The sequence below is a fragment of the Crotalus tigris genome, unplaced genomic scaffold (assembly GCF_016545835.1).
Source record: "Crotalus tigris isolate CLP2741 ecotype Arizona unplaced genomic scaffold, ASM1654583v1 scf7180000018541.849907, whole genome shotgun sequence".
Taxonomy (NCBI): Eukaryota; Metazoa; Chordata; class Lepidosauria; order Squamata; family Viperidae; genus Crotalus; species Crotalus tigris.
This window is the reverse complement of record NW_024097065.1, coordinates 142732-158514: the sequence shown is the minus strand read 5'-3', so window position 1 is coordinate 158514 and position 15783 is coordinate 142732. Positions and strand designations below refer to the sequence as shown.

The window sequence follows — 15783 nt, the reverse complement described above, 5'->3', positions numbered from 1 at the left end:
CTCCATCTAAGCAAATATAGCAATTCTTTACTCACAGAGCAAATTCTTATATATTTAAGCAATACGAGCCCCCATTACATTATACAGTTGGAAAAATAACATAAGGAACCCTACTTTCTTTGTAGTATCCATTGCCTTCAGTATGGCTACATTGAGATCTTCCAAAGCAGATAAGACGCTTTCATAAGCTCCCAGATGCTGGGAAAAATATTCTAAAATAGATAGAAATACAGAATCAAAAAGTGGAAAGATCGAAAAATCAAAATGGGGAGAGGGAGGGAGAGAGAGAAGCATAAGCTGGGTCACCCAAATCCTTTAGGATAGTAGTTTATTAAGACCTTAATATTTGGTAAAATTGGTAAATCCCTCTGAATGTACTTTGTTCTGGTTTTATTTTAGCAGCAGCAAAAGAAAGAAGGAAGAAGAGGAGGAATAAACAAAGAAAGAAAATGCCAAAGTGTAGTTTAGGAAAGAGAAAGAGGGCAGATGGACGGTTTATATGCTTGCTTCAAAAATTATAATAAAAGTTAGTTAGGAAAATCAGGGGGAGATATCTTTCCAAAAAGATTTTTATATTAAAACACAATGAGCAAGATATTTAATATAATAATGCAGTATTGCCTATGTAAAGAGATACAGGCACATTCCTGTCCCCAACCAACACAATTCTAAAGTCATCACATGCACACCCAGGAAAACCTATCCACTAATGCAGGGGTGTCAAACTGCCGGCCCACGGGCCGGATGCGTCATCCAGAAGTCGCGCCCACCCCATTGCTGGCAATGGCAAAACCATCCCGATACATTGCACAACGTCATGTGATGTCGCAAGTTTGACATATCTGCACTAATGCATTAAAGAGCTAAGGAATCATAATATACCCTACTCCTTACTAAATATTGAACCATTTGTGAAGTATTCTATTTATTCTCCTGCAAGCTTTACTTTCATCATAATTCATCTTTATTGCACTCATCTTCATGCATACTTCCATTATTCCAGCCACTTTATCATATGTTTTCTCTTAGTGAAGAACTGTACAATAAACTTTCCCACATTCATATGTTGTGCAATGACCTGAAGAACAAAAATTTAATCTGAAGACCCCCGAAGATTAAACCACTTTGCACACATCAACTCCTGTAGTCTTACCATTTTTCAACAATATCATTGCATTTATGACTTGCTTTTAATTAAATTACTTCTTAGGCACTAACAATGAAACAAACTCAACTGTCCTTATTCAGACTCACTAGTTTCTCCTCCTGGAAGCGAGGAATTTGATTCTTTAATTTTAATTAAAAAACAATTACTTACCAAATAGTTCTTCAGTTTCCAAGTTGCTGCAAGGAAAAGACATAATATAGAAAATGCATTGCTATTTCATTAATTCTATCATCAACTTATTTTAATTAAGTTTGTATATCAACTAATTATCAATTTCTATTATGTTGATTTGCATGGATTAAAGTTTACATACAATTTATTTATTTATTTCAAACTAAATATGCAGCTCAATTGCAGCTCAAATTTTCCAGCTTTTCAACCTTGAATAGCAAGTTTGAAATAAGCTTTATGATTAAATACAAAATGGAATAGTTGAAAACGGCAAAGGAGGTTAATGACAAGAAACTTTCTCAAATAAAGGATATTTTATAAATTCAATTTGCTGCCTTGCAGCATAAAGAGTACTTCAAAGACTCTATTTTTTCTTTACCAAAATGACAAATTTAAAAGAGAATACCTGTCGTTTTCTACAGGACCTACAGAATAAAGAACTGGAACAAGCCTTATCTGTTGTAGAAAATTTAGAATATAAAGAAAATGTTGAAATACTGGAAAATGAAAAATGTGGATTATAAAATGGATATGACAATTAAAATTAAAATCAAAATACAAATGACAATCCAAGATGTCCTGGACAGTGACTCTTTACAGGATTTACAAAAGAGGTTTGTTAAAACTCAAAAGAAGCTTCTGCATTGGGATAAGGAAATTTGAAAAGACATCAAATCCTATGTCAATATCTGAATGAAATGATTAAGATTTCTAGTAGCAAAAGGAAGAATTGTGAAGTTGGTTTGTTTGACCAAGGTTAAAATAAACATGTTTCTAGGGCAGAGTCAGGCTTTTGGACAGTTGCCTAAAACAGAAGTGCTTCTTTCTACAGTATCTCAGAATACTTTTAGCAAGATTTATTGGCAGGAAAGGGAAGACATTATACAACTTGCAGCAGTGAGCTATTTTCCATTTAGAATCATTATATTTTCTGTATATAGGGTGGAGACTTTTCTATTTTCTTTGTAGTTGCCTCCCCATGCTCTGGTGAGATGGAGGACGGTTTTCACCCATAAGAGAGAAACTGGCAGCTGACTATTTGAATTATAGTTTCATGACTCTTTATCAGTGTGGAAACAAACTTTTACACCCAAAAAAGTTTTGATGTTGTCTCTCCATCTTCTTCTTGGTTTGCTTTGTGTTAACAGATAACAGAATAACAGAGTTGGAAGGGATTTTGGAGGTCTTCTAATCCAATCCCCTGCTTAAGCAGGAAACTCTATACCATTTCGGACAAATGGTTAGCCAATCTCTTCTTTAAAATCTCCAGTGTTGGAGCACCCACAATTTCTGGAAGCAAATCGTTCCACTGATTGTTCTGTCAGGAAATTTCTCCATAGTTCTATGACATTTTTTTCCCTTGATTAGTTTCCATCCATTGCTTCTTGTCCTGCCTTCAGGTGCTTTGGAGATTGACCACTCTTTCTTGTGGCAGCCCCTCAAATATTAGAACATTGCTATCATGTCACCTCAGTCCTTTTCATTAAATTAGACATACATACCAAATTCCTTCAACCGTTTTTCATATGTTTTAGCCTCCAGTTCCCTAATCATCTTTGTTGCTCTTCTCTGCACACTTTCTAGAGACTCAAGATCTTTTTTTATATCATGGCGACCAAAACTGGATGCAATATTCCAAGTGTGGTCTTATCAAGGCATTATAAAGTTGTATTAACATTTCCAATTTTGACTGAAGGTTGAAGCTGAACTCCTTCTGGTAAAAGAAAAACATTAGTTTAGCTTGCTCAACCTGTGCCTTTGCAAGCTCAGGATTCCTGGAATCAATCACAGGAAAGTGGATCCATTCCTAAAGGCTGGCAAGCAAGCACTTCTACCTCAAAGCAGTCTTGAGCCTGGTTTGATATGAAAGAGACACAGGGCCTACTCACCGGTGGTGGGATTCAGCCAGTTTGCACCATTTCGGCAGAACCGGTAGCTTATTTTTTGTTGCCCAGGCCCAGAATGGACTACCGGAAGCGTCATCCACACAGAGAACCAGTTGTTCACATATTTGAATCCCATCACTGCTGCTCACAATCTGGGGCAAGGAGGCTTGAAAGCACAGCCGCTATTAATATAGTAATTGGTACAGATGGGGAAGGTAATGGCAGATGCCAGGCGAGCTCCATGTCTCTAATGGAAATTTCAGATTGTCAAAGAGATAGATGTTGAGATCACTTCTAGCAAAAAAGGGGATCCAGCAGGAGTTTTCTGATTTGCATTTTTGAAAATGTTAAATGTTAAACCTGCAATTATCATGTTAGACTTGTGATTGACAAAGCTCTCCCCTGGATTTTGACCGTAAATGGGTTGACATGGCTTTTTGTTTCTATCTGCCAAGACTCGTGAGCTTATAGCAGCTGCACCAAATGCAAACACCAAAGCAGAAATAATCTCATCAACAAGATTTTCACAGTAACTACCTGCAAAGTCCAAACACAAAGCCTGCTTAACTTTAAGGCTTTCAGATCTGGCCCACAAAAATCTGTACCCCCAATAATGGGAACAAAGAGTTAATGTTCACTACAGAACATCATAATGCTGCTATGTAATCATCATTTCAATTTCTAAAGCCTAAATCTGGGAACCCTTCAGTACTTAGCCTAATAAAGGTACCGCTACATGGTGGGATATTTTAATCACAGAATATGGTTCAAACTCTGAGTTGGTAACTTGGAAGACATGCTTATTTGGCTGGCATATTAGAATTGTAAGCTAAATCCAGATCCAGATAACATCATGTCATCTGTTAATATAACTGCAGGACAACAAATGGCTATGATTGTTTCCCATTGGATAGCATAAAATGAGAGTTTGTAGGCATTAGGATTCCTGTATGGAATGCAATGCAAATAAGCACATCTCTAAATTATATTTAAATACACATGCACAAGGAAAGCATGTGTATGTATGCATAACATTCTTCTTTGAATCCAATAGAATTTGTAGGGCCATTTCCTTCACCTTTTGAATTAATGGGGTCAGGGAAGTTTATATAGGAGCAGCTTTACAATTTTGGAAGGATCCCAAAGGTGCTTTTTAAAAGGCAACTGGACTTTCTTTCTTTTTCCCCCCTGAAAATGTTTCACTTCTTATCCAAGAAGTTTATTTAGTTCTTCTTGGATAAGAAGTGAAATGTTTTCAAGGAAAAAACCAAGAAAATCCAATTGTCTTTTGAAAAGCACCTTGGGACAGCCATAACCTGGATGATTGAGAATCTCCATAGACAGTTTTGGAAGGGATTTATTTTCGCTTTGCACAATAGCATTTTTAAAACATTTTTTACTATTGGTCCAATTATGGTGACACATGTCTATGCAAGTAAACTACAGTTCAAAATGGCAGAATGGCATTATAACAAATGGAAATAAAAAGGGAAAAGGCACCTTTTCAACATTTATATGACAATACAAAACAATCCACTATAATTCAGAGTATGGATAACTTCTCCACTCCACCCATCCCACTACTGTAGCCTGCATCCTTAGAAACATTCAAGGTTTGTAGATCATGGATGAGGCTATTCATACATGCATTCATTTTGTACATTAATTATAAAGCACTAAGTTTACCTGACAAATCCATACAAGAAAATGGCCTTGCCTTGAGATTTTGAATTGATTATTTTAAAATCAATGCTACCTACTCTGTATTGTGTATGTCAATCTTCTGAAACAGCTGGTGAAGCTCCTCTATGCTCAGAATTCCATCCGCAAAGTAAGTCTTAAATTCATCAAAGGACAATTTGCCATCATCTGAAATCAGAGAAAGATTTGCTCACTTAGAGACATTTTACTCCAACTAATGTGAAGATCATGACTTTTTAAAAGGAAGCACCACAGGCTGTAATTTTTTTAGTTTATAAATTTCTGCATAAAATGAAAATATCTCTCTCTCATACATAGATATAATACACTGTTATATTAGAAAAATGTGTTTCTTATGACTACAGATGGTCATTTTTGTGGTTCAGTGAAATTTGATTGTTCATGTTCTTACAGACTTTTCACGATTACTGTAAAGATGAAAGTTTTTTATAGAGCACACGAGCCCCATTGTCCTTGGGACCACCATCCCTGATTATTGCAAAGCTCACTGTAGATCACATGGGAAAGAGCCTTCCCCTTATGCACAGTATTTTTCACCATTTGTCTTAGTGGTCAAATCAGCTCAAGAGTGCAAACAGCTATCTTACCTATTACAAAATATAAATATGACTGTCATTTATTATCCAGGGCTAAGATTATTCCTGAAAAATATTTTACTTGACTATCCCTTGACAGATAAAATGAGAAGTTCATTTTTTCTCTTGTTTCCCCATGCCTTGTTATATATGTTAAAACCTTATCATGGCATTCTCACAGAAAAAAAGATATGCAAAAATAACATTCAATTTTCTCAGAGGGACATTAGCAGCTAAACAAGTAAAACTGCTTTGAGCAGAGAATAATTTTAAGCAGGGCTTTTTTTCTCATAGAATGCCCAGAACAGAGTTCCGGCACCTTTTTTGGATGGAACCTTGTAGGGTAGGCAAGGCGGGTTGTATGATGCATGTTCCAGCACCTTTTTTTTTTTTTTTTTTTTTACAAAAAAGCATTGAATTTAAGGAATTTTAGTGACAATGGAAGCTTTATCAGAACACAAGGCCTTCCAATTCTCAGAATCAAATTCTGGTAGCCATTTTGGCTAGAGCTATTAGTAATTTATAACAGAAGGCAGGACCTAAGATACTGTATCTTGAACAAGTTCAACAGCAGCCTAAATTGGGAAGTAATAAGAAAAACAAAGAAGGATGAGAAAACTCTTTGGTCATGTTGCTAAGAAATCTACTTAGACTATCGAGGAGGTCATCAGCAATTGACCTCAGCTCAGACTTTTTCCCTTTTATTGACAGTTCAGCAACATTTGAAGAGCTTTATGTTCCTCACTCTATTTTTCCACAGTACCGTATTTTATAACTAAATAGGTTACTCTTTTATCCCTTTGCAAAATAGTTATATAGTGCAGCAATTAATTTTCAATATTTAATTCTTTAGTGCTCTACCCACTGTATTTTATTGCTCCGCCTTACTATCATTTTAATATCTTCCTAATTTAATTAACCCTGTAAATTCTGCTACATGACTGCATATTTTCTGCATAGTGACTATTACGAAGATATTCTGTTCTGTTCACTGCACCCTAGGCCTGAATAGCTCCTTATCAGTCCTCCCTCCTTTTCTTGATGCACTTTCATAAAGGTGAACTTTTAAAAATTGGGAGGGAAGATTACTAAAGAGGCAGATATGAATTTCCTTGGACTTAGTTTTTCATGTTTCCAGAAATAGGAGTATTAGCCTTCTCTCAAAAAAAGCTTGAGCTTTCTCTATAGATTACCTTTAAACAATGGAAAACTAAAGTAATAATACATGTCGGACAGAGGTCTCCTGCCATAGGTTATTAGGAGAGAGTTATTTTAAAATAATATATTGCTTAATGTTTTTGAATCATAAAATTTATCAACCAATAATCTTTGGTCCCTATAAACTATCAGCATAATTCCAAAGATTGGGCCAACCATAAGATATAATGTTCCATCTTTGTCCAAAAGGATTTTATTATAGAATAGGAATCTTGGGATAACATCTATTTCATTGCTTCTATCTAATAGTCACATAGATTTTTTTTAAAAAAAAACTATGCAAATATTAGGACATAGAATATAGAATGTAGAATAATATGTTGGAAGGAACCTTGAAAATCTTCTAATCCAAAGCCCTGCTCAGGCAGGAGACCCTACTACACCATTCAGGCAAATTATCCAGTCTCTTCTGGAAAAACTCCAGTGATAGAGAACCCACAGCTTGATTCCTGTGGAGTAGGGCTAGATCTGCTAGCCCTATTACACAGGAATAAATTCCATTGATATTTGTTGCATCACCAGAAGCTATCAGTGCTAAATATTTGTCTACTAAGAGATTTTGGAGCCATTTTTTTTTTTTGAATGAGTGCCACCGTGAAAGTAAAATCCAATTTCAGTGAAAACTTAAAAACAGGCTTTGCTGTATATGATTCATAAACAGAGATCTTTTCTGAAATGACATTTACTTCAGGTACACTGAAAGATAGCTCAATATTATATCCATTTCCTTTGCAACAGTGCTTTTACCAACTTTCATAGGCTTAGCTATCTGTTTTCTAAAGTATTTCATTAGCATCTCCTCAAGTAGCCATAGAAACCTGTTCTGAGCAAGTAACATGATATTTGTTTTATCTGATAATTATGCATCAATGATTCTCTCAGCTTTTTCATCAGGCTATCATCCAACAGCTGGATTCTAACTGTATAATTTTAAGTATAGCTAGAATAAGAAGATTTCTGGAAGGGAAGAAGATTTCTTTATACTGATGCTTATACAGGTAGTCCTCCTTTAGTGATTGACTCATTTAGCACTATTCACAGTTACGATGGTGATGAAAAAACAATTTTTTTATTTTTTAAAAATTATATTTTTATAAATGCAAATCCTTACATTTATGACCCTCACAAGTCTGTAAAATAAAGGAAACCTGAAGTAACAGCCAGGTTGTTGGTCCCAATTTGGTCATTAAACAAGGATTATCTGTAGAATTCTAAGTCATCTAGGTACATTGTATCAGAAAATACACAAGGCTTTTAATATCTAATAATTATGTTGCTATAAAACATAATTGTGAATTCAGCTAATGCAAAATTAATGCCCAACTGAAAGCAATGCAATATTCTGCTCCTTCATACTGGTTACGTATCTCCCAACTAGCATGACTGTTGTGGCTAATTCAAGTCCAGATGTTTTGAGGGAATACTGATCACAAAAGTTGGCTGCAGTCAAATAATGTCAATGCATATAAGTATTAAAATTTGTAATAGGGTGGGGCATAATTTCACAATCCAAACTCCTTTCATACATTTCCTGATGTTGCACATAAGTGCAGAAAGGGAAAGACTTGGATCATGATATTGTAGCCTCATCTTGGAGATGTTGACTGGATACATTCTACCAATAAGACTACAATTGTGAAGGTGTGAATGCTCCAACACTGTAAGTTTTTAAGAAGAGACTGGACAACCACTTGTCTGAAATGGAATAGGGTTTCCTGCCTGAGCAGGGGGTTGGACTAGATGACCTCCAAGGTCCCTTCCAACATCATCATCATCATCATCATCATCATCATCATCATCATCATCATATTATTATTATTATTATTATTATTATTATTATTACTGTTGTTATTATTATTATTATTATTATTATTATTATTACATATAGTAAATCCTTTACTCATTGACCTGGAGATATGTTCTAGTGAATCCAGGTGGCTATAACTCTCAATAGACTGTATAGAACTGTGCTATTAATTTTACTTTAAACATCTGCTATTTCAACCAGATAATCAATAGTAAAACCCATGATGTAAATGAAGAAGAAACATTTTCTTAAACAAATTTGTAATTTGTTTTGAAACCATCTTCAAATAATGTTGCAGCTGTTTTTGTGATAAAATGATAATTGGTAAAATATTATAGTAAAAAAGAATAATTGAAAAAAGCTCTAAGATTAAACTACCATTTTTAACCTAATAAAAGTAATTTTAGTACTTAGTAATAGAATCTAAATGCAGCTTAATACATTCTGAATGTAATTCCATGTAAGGGGGGAATTTGCAAACATCAGAGAAAGCGCCCAATGCTAATAATTTGAAATAAAGGATGAATATATTGTATATTTTTTCTCTTTGGATGAGAAAGTAGAATTGGCTTTTGCCATGGAGATGGGATCATCCCATCAGCTTCTTCGACAGAGCTGTGTGAAACTGGGCCGGTTCTATATTTAAAACAGCAGGTCAGATTTTGTTGTCCCTGATTGTTTTACGACAACTAAAAATCTGTTCAAGAACAGGAATCTCATATTCATTTTATTTAGGATTTCATCCATTCTGCCTCATTTGCTTTTTTGTTTTTTGTTTATTTGGTTCACAGCTGTTGTTCCTGGCATATTATGAATGATACTAACATCAGGTATTCTCAACCATCCCTCCTCAGCTTTTCATCAGTTCTTAATTATTGGATTTTTAGTGCCTTGTTTTTCAGAGCGCTGAAAGGTCTGCACAGCTGTTGCTCCACAGTTCCAGATTTGCATTTCCAGCTATGAAATCTTTTCTGCTTTAAAAAATGCTTTTCTTAAAAAGCAAAGGTTTTGCTCATAAGTTGCAGTGAAGTGGGAAGACACTAGAAATAGTCTGAAAAAGAGGTACGTAACACCTGACTGGCTCTTCAGAGCAGCTGTGTCTTTTCCTGGCATCACAGGGAATTTGTAATTCTTATATCTGGGGGGAGGGGAATTACAATCAGAGCTTTTCCCATTTTCATATTAAAGCTGTTTCCCTTCTGGCCATCACTGTGGTGACATAAAACCTCTCATTATTGTTTAAGTGGCATAACAATGATTAAATACCTCTAGAAGATGTGTAAATCCCCAGGGAGGGCCCTGCCTAAGTATAAAAGTTGTGTGTAAGACTACAAGAAACACTAGTGTGTCAGAGGGAAAGACTTCTCTGTCTGGCCCATGACTGGGCCATTTATGGTCCTTGACCTATTAATCTAGTTGCATACTACTGCCAGAATGATACATAGCAATAGTTTAGGTCAAGGATTTAAATGGTTAGTTTGTTTTGTTTTCATTTAGTATGTGGGTAAGCCTAACCACTGTAGAGTATAAACAATGTTTGTCATGATGTATGGACTCAGCATTGTTATTTATTCAGCAAATAATGGTTCAGTCATGGCTTCACATGATATGTAAACAAGCTTGTATATGTAAAAAGCTTTGGATAGATTTATAATTCCTGTTCAATCATATATCCCAACAAGTTAGATGATCTCCACAGAGATGGCACCATAGATGGCCAATGCAAGCTACAATGATGTTGCACATAGCATGATATGATTTTACACCTGAATTATGTAATTTGTATCATTTGCATGATGATGCCATAGCAAGCATAGCATCCCTTGCCCACAGTCTCCTGTGGATTCCCATAACCAATACCATCTAGATCAGTGTTTCTCAACTTTGTAACTTTAACATGTGTGGATTTCAGCTCTCAGAATTCCCCAGCTAGCATGGGAATCAAAGTCCACACATCTTAAAGTTGCCAGTGATGATAGATCAAGCTCCTCAGCCAGGTAATTTTGAAGTGACAAGTTCACCTGTTACTACCTCTCCCAGGAAAACAGAGCAATCACACTAAATGTTCCTCCAACTCCCTCACTTATTATGTTCTGAGAAAGAAAAATGATTGGACTTACCATTTTTATCTGCCCTTCTCAGAATCTAAGAGGGAATAAATCAATATATATTAGTATCAACAAAGAAATATTGTAATACTTACAAGGACACACTTTTCTAAACATAGCAATAAAGGATTTTTAAAAAAGGCTTATCAATTATGATCCCAGTACAGACAGCACAGTACTACAATATACAGTACAGATATACTTTGAAGAAAGGTGCATTTAGTGATAGTATTTTCTTTAGACCCATAGGTGGTGCACATTTGCAACTGATTAGATGCCAAGATTGCCCTTGTATTTGGTGCCAGGTAAAACAATTCACTTCTGTCAGGCTTTCTAATCAATTGTGGGATGATGTATCAGCCTGGCTGAATACAATTACAGGGAACACTGAATAGGTATTCTCATTTGATGTTCTACTTCTTTGTGGTATTCTGGGAACATTTTACAAAAAAAGACTGGTGTTAGAAATGTTGATCCACAGTGCATCCATACATCTCAGCAAGGATCTGAACTACCAGTCATGTGTAAATCCACAATGGAATAGACATTTGTAATTGCATCAATTAATTACATGGATGGATTTCTGGTAGGTAGAATCCCCATACTTTGTTGACCCATTTTCATGAAAAAGTGTCCAAATGTATAGCTATTCAGTATTTGAGGATTTATCTATATGAGGACTGGAATCACCTGTGACACTGAATATATTTGATGAATTTTAACCAGATATTCTCACTTCTAATACTCACCTGCCCCAAACCAAGACCAGAACCACTTTTCCTATTATTGCTTAGCACACAAAATAAAGTGACTACATAATGCCTACCAATCATGCACTGATCTAAGTTGTACCAAAGATTTATCATTATCATTTGAGACCATCCTAAGGAAGCATCAGGTAATCTAAAATTCACAACACCTTTTCTAAATTTCCCATCCTGAACAACCAACTCTTTTGCTTTGGAAAGATATTTCATTGATATTAGAGCAAATTGAATCATACAGAATCATTGTGACTAATTTTGTAAATGCTGCATTTTAAATACTTAATTTTTTAAAAAAATGTGGCATTTTTATAAAATCTGAATAGAAGAACTAGTAAACTGGCATTTTACTACGAAGCATGAGAAAAAATACTTTCCCTTTTCTTGATTGTGTTTTTAAATGTCTAATAAAACAACATGGAAAAACTGTTGATCTAAATCTGTTTTTCTTATATAGAACAGTGCAAAACAGCTTAATATATTTGCAATGGTCCAGAACCTGTGATTTGAGCCTCAGGTCGTTTAGCATTCAGCCAGAGGGATTTAATCTGGAGGACTCTTAATAGGGCTCATATCAAATAACTGCGATCTAGGTATTAGCATAATTTGACAGGATAATCTCTTTAAGATCAGGGAATTCTTGCTACACATCGATTTGGGGTGGGCAAACAGTCAACAGGTTGAGGCTTCCACACACAGAGAGGAGCAAAAGCCCAACCTATTACATGTTTGAAATAATTAAAAAAAAAGAAAGAAAGAAGGGAAGGGAAGGGATGCCCTCCCACCCCCCTCACCCCCAGTTGGCCGACCTCCATCTCGTTCATAAGAGAAAAGGGTCGAACTTCGCTGACGCCCAAGGACGCAGCAGATCAAAGCCCGAAAAGGGGAGGCGAGGGACCCGCCGCGCTTACATCCAGGAAGATGGAGAGCCCCTTGGTCAGGGTCAGGGCAGAGCGGAGCTCCTCGGGGGAAGAGGTGGCAGGAGCTGCGTCCGGGCTCTCAGCGCCATCCATGCTTCGCTCTGCACCTTCCTTTGCGACTATGCGGGGATGAGAAGAGGAAGGGCGGCAGCTGCTGGCGGCTGTTCCTCCGTTGCCGGTGAACCCCCCCCCCTCCGCTCCGGCCCTTTCCCGCCTCTCAGCCGAGTCCCGATTCGCAAGGCGACCACGACGAGCCGCGGCGTCCGAACGAGGGAGGGAGCGCGCGCTCAGCCCTTGGTTGCCGCCACCCGTGGCGCCGCCCTCACCTGCCCTTTCTGCTCTGCTCGCCGCCAAGCGCAGCCTTGAATGAACGCTGCTTCCCTTCCGTTTGCAGCTGGGCGAAACCGACGTTGGAGCATGTGCAGAATGCCATACAGTAGTTTTATCCTTGGGCATCCATCAGCTGAACCCTTGCTTGTACAGATTTGAACCTCAGCACGAAAAAGAAAATAAATGAAAAGAATAAATGAAACATCACTATAAGGCAGAAGTAATTATAACTATTGGTTGCCAATATATACTAAATGGTTAATTTCACAAGTATATAAAGTTCCTTGCTAACTCAGATGGAATAGTCCTCTAGCACAGCCAGAAATTTCTAGACGGTCTAGAAGGAGGCCATGGGCTTTCGAAGACTCTCTGCTTTTAAACATGGAAGTTGAGGTGCTCTCCATCAATCTTAGAATCCAACGTAATAGGAATTTCTTCTAAAATTTGCACTCTGAAGAATGTCAGATGGAAACGTTTGTTTCATATAAATAAAAGACTGAAAGAAATCGCCAATACTGTTTTTGTATTGCACTCTTTGTTCAACAAACTGCAATGAGGTAACCTCTCAAAACATATTAACTACAAATTGTGTTTTACAAAGAATACTGGCTTGGTTCACAGAATACACAAAGCAGCAATCAAGCAACCCATGTGTTGATTTCACATTCTATGCAAACTGAGTCAATATAGTTACTTTATGCCTCAGTGTATGTCATGCAAAGTATGAAAACTGAATTTATTAAGCCAACCTGGTTATGTGAATCGTGGTAAGGAGATTGTGGGCAAGTTGATGGCATACTTGGAAATCTTCAAGAAGATTTTTGGGAATCTTTTAAAATAATGCTTCTTGTCAAAGTGTGCACTCACAGCCGATTTGAAATATATTTGCAATGCTAATATTTGTCCAAATTGTAAGAATTCAAGTTCTTTTTTTCTTGTCTATTTTCATCTGTGGATGAAGAATAACAATGAAAGAAAACTTCCATGCATGGAAATCACACAGAGAAAAAATTAATTCTATTTACTGTTGCATCTGCACTGTTTTTACTTTCAAATAAGTGATCCAGGGAATTCAAATAATAGTCTCTGACAATAGCACATTTTTCTCATTTCCCTCAGCAAGTTCTGATATTTATTCCTTCAAACCAACACTCACTTGGAGGAGTGGTTTGAGAAATTTGAATGCTTAGTTGATAATTATTTATTCTGCAGCTCTTGGGATGCTCTTTATTAGCATATTGCTGCATCGTAATATTCTTTTCAGAGAATAAAACAAGGTTCTTTAACAGAATAACAGAGTTGGAAGGGACCTTGAAGGTCTTCTAATCCAACTTCTGCTCAAGCAGGAGACCCTATATGCCATTCCAGATAAATGGCTTTCCAGTCTCTTCTTAAAAACCTCCAGTAATGGACCACTCACAAGTGCTGAAGGCAAGTCATTCCACTGGTTAACTAAGGAAATTTCTCCTTAGTTCTAGGTTGCTTCTCTCCTTGATTAGTTTCCAACTATTTTTCTTGTCCTGCCTTCTGGTGCTTCAGAAAATAGCTCTATATCCTCTCCTTTGTGGCAATCCCTCAAAATATTGGAACACTGCTATCGTGTCACCCCTACTACTTTTTTTCACTAGACTAGCTATACCCAATTCCTGCAACCATTCTTTTTTATAACGGATGCAGTATTCCACATATGATCTTACTTTTTTTTTTAGCTCTGACTTTTTGCTGAATGTAATTTATTATTAGTAATGTATAGATACTATCCTTCCTCGCAGCCCTTTCAATTTCCAACTCTGCTCTGAAAGGCTGCCAATTTTGTAGGAGGGAAATCTTACTATAGGAGGGAAAATCTACAGATAAAAAGGGGCATTGTCTTACTTGAACGCCTTTTCTCAGCATGATGATGGAGAATCCACGGATGGGTTGTTTTAATCTATCTGCTCCAATTAGACTAAGTCTGAATCTTAGTACAGCGCCCACTGTGCCAATTGCACCCCAGTTTTAGGCTAAGGCGATACTCAGACTTTAGTCCGACGCGTCTGATCAATATCGGAACCAGGCCAACTGACCTTATGGGAGGGAGTGGATTCTCCATCATCATGCTGAGAAAAGGCATTCAGGTAAGACAACGCCCCTTTCTCCAGCATGATTGGATGGAGAACCCACGGATGGGACATACCAAAGCCCTGGGTCCCTAAGGGTGGGAATTAGTTTGGGCCTGGGTCCCGTCCGATGTTAATGAGTGTTCTAGGACCTTGCGGCCAAATGAAGCCGTAGAAGAGGCATATTTGTCCATCTTGTAGTGACGGACAAAGGAAGAGGGTGAGGCCCATGTTGCTGCTCTACAAATCTCCTCTATGGAGGCCTGGGTAGCCCAAGCAGCTGTAGTAGCCGCGTCTTGGGTGGAATGGGCCGTGATATGTCTAGCAGCTTGCAGTGACTGTGTCTGGTATGCCAGAGAAATACAAGCTCTAATCTATCTGCCTATTGTGGATGAAGAAACCTTCTGTCCTAGTGACGAAGGGGGAAAGGACACAAATAGAGCTCAGTTTTGCGGAAAAATGAAGTTCTCTGTATATAACAATGTAAGGCCCTCCGCACATCCAACTTGTTCCACTGTACTTCTATGTCATTAGATGGGTTAGGACAGAAGTCCAGCAAAACTATTTCCTGTGACCTATGATACAAGGAATTAACCTTGGGCATGAAGGACGGGTCTAGCCTAAGGGTTACCCTGTCATTATGGAAAGTACACAGGTCCTTTCTCCCTGAAAGAGCAGCCAGCTCAGAAACTCTTCTGGCTGAAGTTACAGCAACAAGAAATGCCACTTTCATCGATAATTGTTTAAACAAACAAGTGTCAACAGGCTCAAAAGGTGAAGAAACAAGAGCCTGTAAAACCTGATGAAGATCCCACAAGGGGTATCTGTGTACAGTTGGTGGTCTGGTGTTGTTAGCTCCCTTTAGGAAGGAGCGTATCACGGGGTGATGTATCAAAGAGTCATTGCCACAAGTAATTACTGTGGCAAGTGCTGCTAGCTGTCTACGGATGGTGCTTGTGGAGAGCCCTTTGTCCAGGCCATCCATCAGGAACTCCAAGATAATTGGCACTGAAAT

At 37.4% G+C, this 15783-nt stretch overlaps 1 protein-coding gene across 2 annotated transcripts in view; it reads right to left on the bottom strand.

Annotated features, from left to right (window-relative positions):
• NECAB1 (N-terminal EF-hand calcium binding protein 1) overlaps positions 1-12541 on the bottom strand; it is a 35804-nt gene extending 23263 nt beyond the window's left edge. For both annotated transcript variants that reach the window (XM_039353945.1, XM_039353946.1), the window contains exons 1-5: positions 12331-12541; positions 10668-10692; positions 4986-5094; positions 1319-1344; positions 115-212 (exon numbers count right to left, since the gene is read on the bottom strand). In XM_039353945.1, the coding sequence (XP_039209879.1) occupies positions 115-212; positions 1319-1344; positions 4986-5094; positions 10668-10692; positions 12331-12432 (360 nt within the window). In that variant the 5' untranslated portion in view covers positions 12433-12541. The remainder of the gene's footprint in view (positions 1-114; positions 213-1318; positions 1345-4985; positions 5095-10667; positions 10693-12330) is intronic.
• Positions 12542-15783: the final 3242 nt, after the last annotated feature.